Source organism: Sinocyclocheilus anshuiensis, unplaced genomic scaffold (assembly GCF_001515605.1).
Source record: "Sinocyclocheilus anshuiensis isolate Anshui unplaced genomic scaffold, SAMN03320099.WGS_v1.1 scaffold676, whole genome shotgun sequence".
Classification (NCBI taxonomy): Eukaryota; Metazoa; Chordata; class Actinopteri; order Cypriniformes; family Cyprinidae; genus Sinocyclocheilus; species Sinocyclocheilus anshuiensis.
Window position 1 is genome coordinate 3,271,802 of NW_015558579.1, and position 8,604 is coordinate 3,280,405.

At 38.5% G+C, this 8,604-nt stretch overlaps 1 protein-coding gene across 1 annotated transcript in view; it reads right to left on the reverse strand.

Annotated features, from left to right (window-relative positions):
- Window positions 1-8,604, reverse strand: part of LOC107679804 (kinesin-like protein KIF26A) — a 106,654-nt gene that overhangs the window by 19,684 nt on the left and 78,366 nt on the right. Inside the window, 3 exon segments of the mRNA XM_016475480.1 lie at window positions 629-722; window positions 4,107-4,316; window positions 8,280-8,463. Coding sequence (XP_016330966.1) covers window positions 629-722; window positions 4,107-4,316; window positions 8,280-8,463 — 488 coding nt within the window.

The following is an 8,604-nucleotide window of genomic DNA, read 5'->3' on the forward strand; positions in this document are numbered from 1 at the left end:
ACATAGTGACGTAGATATGTGGGGGCATGTTAGAACGAGCCGTTTTAGGGGGGGCGTGGCAGAGTCTTAACTTTGATAAAGAATATCTCTTTGGTTTTGAGACTTTAGTCTTTGCAACTTCAGGGATCTTATCTATGCACAATCAGCTTGTAACACTCCAAAGAGAAAGGAAAACTTGAAATCGCATCATATGACCCCTTTAAAGAAACGCCATGGTTTAGAGCATCAATTATACAAATAAAAAACTAGTGATGAATACTGTTCCATATGGACAGTCTGGCTTTAAAAGAGTCATAAATAATGCTTAAACATTTAGACCGCATGTAGTAAATGATGCAGGAAACCATCGCAACATCTAACAAGCATAATTGGCAATAGTGCAGAACTCTGATGCAGTCTACTGTGAGGGTCCATTAGTCAGCTTTTAATTACACTCTCTAGCCTCTGGTCTCTCATACAGACACACACACACAATTAAATGCCCCACTCATGTCCATTCTGAAAAGCAAAAGCACTTTTTTTTTTTTACCTTCGGTTTTGATTAGACATCAAAGTGTCTTTGCAAACTGTGGAACAAGATCAGTGGGTGTCATATTCAGTTAACTGCAAAGTATTAAGGATAACTTACCAACTTTGACATGACCAAAGCAGAAAATACATCCATCGGCTCCATTAACCACTGATTGAATAACTTCAGCCACTGTCCCTGAGCAAACTTCAGCCTGTGGAAAACAATAAAATACTCATAACTTGTCTGGTATTATAATAAGTTAACACAAGCATTATAGCAAGTCAGCTATATGAATAAAGTCAATGGGGTACAAAATACTTATACATACATATATTTACAGTGCCTTGCGAAAGTATTCATACCCCATTCATTTTTTCACATTTTGTTATGTTGCTGCCTTATGTTAATAGTCTGGCTACTCCGACATAAAGCCAAGATCGGTGGAGTGTTGCAGTGATATTTGTCCTTCTATAGATTTCTCCCATCTGCATATATGATCATGGAGCTCAACTGGTGACCATCAGGTTCTTGGTCACCATTCTAACCAAGACCCATCAATTGCTCAGTTTGGCCAGGAGGCCAGCTCTAGGAAGAGTCCTGGTTGTTTCAAACTTCTTCCATTAAGGGTAACAGAGACTACATGCTTCTGTGACCCTTCAAAGAAGCAGATTTTTTTTTTTTTAACTCTTCCCCAGATGTGTGGCTTGACACAAACCTGTTTCTGAGCTCTACAGGCAGTTCTTTTGACCTCAGGGCTTGGTTTTTGCTCCGATATGCATTATCAGCTATTAGACCTTTTATTAAGATGTGTGTGCCTTTCCAAATCATACCCATTCAATTGAATTTGCCACAGGTTAACTTCACTCGAAGTGTAGCAACATCTACAAGCAATATGAAAGCTCCTGAGCTAAATTTCAACTGTCCCACTATGAATACTTATGCAATGGAATCATTTAAGTTTTTTATTTTTAATAAATTTGCAAAGATGTTAAAAACCTGTTTTTTGTTTTACCATTATGGTTTATGGAGTATAGATTGACGTGGGGAAAAAAGAAATTTAAAGCAGCTTTGCATAAGGCAGCAACTTAGGGGTATGAATATTTTCGCAAAGCACTGTATATATAAACATATATGCTAAAAAAAGCAAAAACCATGTAGACATCCAAGATGCTTTTAAAATGTACTATGTTGCAGTTCCCAATACAGTATGTAAATAAAGTATATTTACATTTTTAAAGGGCACTATTCTGTACTGAAGAAAACATTTTTTTTTTTTCAAAGTCTAAACAACTGTGCACACCAGAGTCTTAATAAGATGTTTATTAATTTTTAACATTCAGTTTAGCTGTGAAATGTAACCAAATTTTTTTTGGCAAAGTAGACAGTACCTAATCTTTTCTTTGATCCGGTGATCATTGATTTATTCACTAGCAAAAGAAAACCACAGAAAGCACCAACAAGGCAGATCCTCATCACAGATTCATCAGTCATGGGGGTTTTACACCGGCTGCACTGTGTGGCCATAATGCTACAATCTGTTCCACTAGCCCCAGTCCCTGGAGACAATTTGGAACTGCAGCAAAAACCACAGAAAGCACAAACAAGGCAGATCCTCATCACAGATTCATCAGTCATGGGGGTTTTACCGGCTGCACTGTGTGGCCATAATGCTACAATCTGTTCCACTAGCCCCAGTCCCTGGAGACAATTTGGAACTGCAGCAATTTCCTCCCATACATCATAACACACACACATTCTTACAAAAAACAGAACAACAGCTCAGTGCTTTGCTAAGAAATATGTCCCTGCAGTCCCACACACACAGTAGATTTGGAGGATTTACAGTTACATCAATTCACTTGCACTGAGCACTGAGACCTAAAAGCCTTCTGCTGGCCATGAGTAAAGGAACTCCTAATCGATAAGCTCCATAGATCTTGTCTTGTGCATGCAAGTTCTTCAACTGAAAATTCTATTACAGTTCGGTTCCTAAGCAAAGTAAATGGCTTTGCTGTCCACTGTCCACATATGGAGCTGCATGCAGCTGAAAATGCAGCCTCAAAAGTGAATGATTTGGAACATTATAGGCAGCAACTCAAATAGTTTCTATAACAGTGTTTGTTGTTAGCATGTTAAGGCTAAGCTAACAACATGATACTTCATTAAGCATATAGCTAACACAAATAGGCTATTGTGTAAAATAGTAATTGTTTAGTTAGATTGAACTATTTGTATCAATGTTTTTTGGTACAGAATGAAATACTGAAGTACTGACAATCAACATTTTTTTTTACTATACTTGTCACAGAGCATACCTTAACCCCAATGCATACTTTGTTTTCCCACGTACACAAATTTCAGATGACCAAAACTAGTATAGTAAGAGCCATACAGCCAGATTTTCCAGTAACAACAAAGATGTCTGTGTTGACAAACGTTTCCCTTTACAAAAATTAACCATTGTTTTATTGTAGTAAAAGCGTAGTAACCATGTTTTTTTACGTATTGACCATTTGTATAACCACAGTTTTACTACGAATACCATGGTTAAACTACAGTTAATGTAGCACAACCATGGGTAATTTGTGTTTACCATGGTTTATTTGTGTTTATCATGGTTTAACTATGGTTCTTTGGTTTTATTTGTAGTAAAACCATGGTTAATATTCAGAAGGGTTGTGTGAGGGGAATTAAGAGATACTTGCAACTTGGACAAGGCTGAAACTTTTTATTGACGTGTTCTACTGACATAATGTCAAATGAAGTATATTTGATTGGTTGTGAATTAGGATGTATACTTTGGACTTTTAAAATTTGGCCAAAATTATTTATCTTAGAAGACACCACAATGTCCCTGCCTATCTTTGCTTATGACATATTTTGAAGCAGAAATGTACAGCCCCGGTTTCACAGACAAGGCTTAAGCCTAGTCCCAGACTAAAACGTAAATCTGGGCTGTTTCAACTGAAAGAAGCTTGCACTGATTGAACTTAAAATATATCAGTGCCTTTGTTTTGTCTCAAGATGCGCACCAGTAATGTTTTTTTCTAAGGCACGTTTGTAAAATTACTTAAATGTCCTAACTGGACTATGGCCTAATCCTGGCTTAGTCTAAACCCTGTCTGTGAAACCAGGCCACAATATCTGGCTTTTCTTATGGTTCTTTACATAAGTACTTCAAGTGACAACCTTATTACTCTTGAAGTGGCATATCTAAATTGTTCACACTTAATCATCTTCAAGTTTCTCAGTCTCCTAAGGTTCCTCTTCCCTATTTGTGTCCATTTGTTAGCCACTTATCTTAAGATGGATGCCGCTGCAGCTTTGGAGGACAGATAATGAACTGTGAATGAGCTGCTAAATATGCGAGTCTGGAATTCAAACTATTTTCTATACTTAAAGAAACAGCTGTTGGGCTCATACTTTGAAGAACGATGGTGTCCCAAAACAGGCCTTTTTACATTAAGCCCCTTGCCCTGCAAAGAATGTGTGCGTGTGCTTCTCAAATATCTTTTTGACACTAACAAAATATTTTCACTTCAAACCTCAAAAGCAAATGCCAACAAAATGATAACATCTTCACAGCGGCTCTTACTTGAGAGGCATCTTGGGAAAAAACAGTGTCAAAGGCAAACATCTTTGGGGCGGGCAGCACTGCTCGTCTATGCACTGAGGTGGGCTGTGTGTTGAGAGAGGGATCGTAGAGGGTCAGTTGTTTCTTACGAGTGTCCACCTTCAGGAAGGACAGGGACTCAGATGAATCCACAATCCCCAGTGATGGACAGATCCGCATCATCACTTTGACCTGGAACAAAAAGAAAAAAATGCTATTGAAGCAGAAACAGAAGCAGATAATTCCATTGACACTGTAATATAACATTGTAGGTGACATAACGTGATTGATAAATCGATGACAAGAAAGAGTTTACATGATTCCAGAGGGAAAACAGTTTAAAACACATGCCGAATTCTTGGAATGTAATCTTTGCATTCATGTTGGTTTCATATAGTTTTGTGAGCCACAACTCTCAAAATTATTTTTATAATGCATCTGCCAAATTTATACATGTAAATGTAATGTAAAATGTCATTTGGTGTAACCATGAAGTAAACATTAATTACATATTTTCCTTATACCTTGTGTAACCATGTAAGTGAACAATGTATTAATAATTGATAAAAAACATTATTCTTGGTAAGTCATACCACATGACATTTTACAACCTGAACTAACATAACCTTGTTATAAAAAGGTCAAAATATTTTGACATTTCATGTTTTTTCCCCACAAATGTTGGTTTCACCACATGACTTTGACTTGAGGAAAAGTATTCCAAATATTAATAAACATAAGATATTCACTTGTATAAATTTTTCCTCCTCCTTCAATATGTTATCAGGACAGTTGTATTAATCTGTTATTTCCCCCCAAAAAATAATAGAATGCATTTTAATTCAGAAATTTAAAACGTGCTAATCACAGAAGAGGTGTATTTAAGCCATTGTCCATTTTACTTGTATTTTTGATATATTAAAAAAAATAAATACATAATAGGCAAGAAAGAAAGAAAGAAAGAAAGAAAGAAAGAAAAAGATTATATCATTAACCCTGTATATTTAAAAAAAAAAAGCCTTTTGACTGGAGTAGCTGTTACGGTTTCAACAATAACTGATTTTATAAGTAAAACAGCTGAAATAGGAAGGGAACATTCTGTCAAGGAAAAAAAAACTTTATCGTATCATCACTGTTGACCACACACAGAGTAAACTAACAAAACCAGCCATTAACAAATAGACTGCCTGTAATACCACACATTGTCACGGTTGCGTCACGGTGCACTGCTAAGACCATTTGCAGCAAATACAGTAAAGCAAAACAAACATACTGTAAGAGAACCTCATGCCCTTAATACAGCATTCAGAACTGCACAAAGCCACAGTATTCCACGGGTGATTTGTAGCAGATATATAATTACAACATTCGGGCTCCAGTGCTACGAAACAATGTCTGCACTGCTGATCCTATTCCACGGCACCCGGGGCCAAGCGGCATGCCTGCGCCACAGCGGCGGCCTGGCGTGAACTCCCCCTCACCGCTCCACAGGGGCCGATTACACTGATGGACATGTGCACGTGGTGAACGAATTACGCCGGCCGTGACATTGGAAATAGGCTTCCATATATGGCTGGCCCCCGAATGGGACCAGACACCACAGAAATGTGGGCTTGGGTTGAACCATTGAGTTTTACATTTGTTGGCAATTTGATACATGAGGAGAGTTTGATCCCCCTAGCGTGGCTGCTGGCTTCACACCTCCTAAACTCGGGTCTAGAAATGATGTCCCACAAGTTTCTGAGGCAATCCGAACAGTAATTATCTTGATGTGTCAAAATCTACTGACAACTTGTGCTCTGTACGTTTTGAGGCATCTACAATAGCTTTGCATGAGGAACAGAGAAAAATATAAAGTCTAAGTAAGTATGAGCATTCATTGTAAGTCAGACTAGATTTTGTGTTGTGTTTCGTATTAAAGACCGCCGTCAGCGGCTTTGGAACCAATTAAGCATGTTAAATCATTGCTGGAGCCTGTTAGTGAGGGAGATCACTCTGATTGGCTGTTTAACTTAGCGAATCAGGAAACAAGAAGATAAAAAAACAGAAGAGACAAAAGCTAGCAAGAAGTCAATAGGGCTCACAATGAAGTCTCTTCTATTTTTTTATCTTCATCTCATGTGTGATGATTTTCATCAAATCTGTCTTTGATGAGCGAGATTGGTGTAAAATTTATAAAGCAAACTGTTGCTTTTTTATGGTTTGTATATTTACAGTGATAGATCTTCCAGTTTCCATTTTTGAATGACAAATACAGACTACTGCCACCTGCTGGTATGGAGAGCTTTTTCCTCTCACGCAGGTGCAGAATGTATGTGCCAGTTGGCTATAGTCTTTGCGGTGTATTAATGCACAAATTTTGCACAACTTTTGGGGCCTTTGTCATTTTTCACAAAAAAACTTCCCCATCATTCACTCAATCACATTTGCATCCATTCAAACTTGCATGTCACAACTGGTCATGAGACACGTGAGAACCAATGGCACCAAATTGACATCGGTAATGATATGTGAATGGGATTTCAGAGCTCCACTGGAGCTATTTTCAGCTTGTTCCTCATACAAATCTAATGCATGGTTTCTGAAGACTTGGAATAGAGTGCAAGAGTCATAAGATCCCCTTTGATGTTGTTTTTGTCAATTTTTGGAGCGTGACAGCCGCTGGAATTACAGCACATGTCTTGCATCCTTCTGGACAATTTGGTCATTGTGCAAACAAAATGGTTACAGACGGCTGGGCCATTATTCTAATGCCCATTGCTTTTTATAGTTCTCCCAAAAGCTGCCAACAACTGGAGCCCATTCAGGCAGCATCAGATGCGCGTTTGCAGTTGTAGGAAGAGGAAGCTCATTAGCGAGGCTGGGATGTAATGAGTCCATTCTCAGTGGGTACTTATCAATCATTTCAGCGGGCTACAGCTTCTGGCATGATGTTCTACAATCATCTCTCAGAGCAGGTGGCATCTAATCTGGAGCAAATCCTCTCCATCACTATATATATATATATATATATATATATATACTGTAATACGGTGCTAAAGACAAACCCTCTGGACAATGAGGAGGGGTGGTGTGTAGATGCTGAACAACTTGCTACTCTTGGCCACGATCCCAATCCGAGATCCCAAATACACAATCTGTTCATAATCAGCAAAATAACCGTCACTTTCTATTTGGGTTCCACTGGATAATGAATACGGAGTATTGCAAAAATTCTGCAAAAGACTAATGGTGAGAATTCCTAATCAACAACCTTAAAGGTTAAAGTGTTAGTTCGCCCAAAAATTAAAATTATGTCATTAATTACTCACCCTCATGTCGTTTCAAACCCATAAGACCTTCGTTCATCTTCGGAACACAACTTAAGATATTTTTGATGGAATCTGAGAACTGTCTGACCCTGCATAGACAGCAACGCAACTGAAATGTTCCCAAGTCCAGAAACGTAGCAAGGAGATCTGTAAAATAATCCATGTGACATCAGTGGTTCATCCGCAATTATACGAAGCTACGAGAATACTTTTTGTGCGCAAAAGAAAAAAAAACGATTTTATTCAACAATGCGTCTCCTCCGCATCACCCTGGTGCCATTTTGGAGAATATCAGCTGGACGTAAACAGCGTATGCTGTTCTGTGTGAGCTGCGCCACGCGGATACGCTGTTTCCGTTCAGATCACATCACAACAATGTAGGAAACAGATCTGGCGTGACGCAGCTGACACAGAATAGCATACGTTTTTTACTTCCATTTGATATTCTCCAAAATGGCACCAGGGTGATGCGGAGGAGACGACTTGTTGAATAAAGTCGTTTTTTTATTTTTATTCTGCGCACAAAAAGTCTTCTCGTAGCTTTGTATAATTGCGGATGAACCACTGATGTCACATGGATTATTTTACAGATCTCCTTGCTATGTTTCTGGATTTGGGAACATTTCAGTTGCATTGCTGTCTATGCAGGTTCAGACAGCTCTCAGATTCCATCAAAAATATTTTAATTTGTGTTCCGAAGATGAACGAAGGTCTTACGGATTTGAAACGACATGAGGGTGAGTAATTAATGACAGAATTTTAATTTTTGGGTGAACTAACCCTGTAAGTTAAAAGAAGAAAGCGTTTGTCATAGTACACTGATGTGGTGCGGTGGGTGCCTGACCTTGCCCATGCCAGGGTTCTCCTTGGCCTTTGACCCCGCCCTGAGCAGACATGGTGGAGCAGGTGGAGGTGAAAACTGAAGGACAGCACTAAAGTTAGTGGGGTAGATGGAGGGCTCCTGGGAGTATACCAGTGGCGGCTGCTGCTTCTTCCGTTTGGATGACAGATTCAGCTTCTGAGCAGCCCTGAGACAACAGACAAAAATATAAAACAGATTGAAAGTTTATAATATTGAGTCAAATGAACGCAAGCTTTTTTTTTTGTAGGTATTTTGTATTACTGTTGTTCTCTTTTTTTTTTTTTTTTTTTTTTAAAAAAAATTTTCT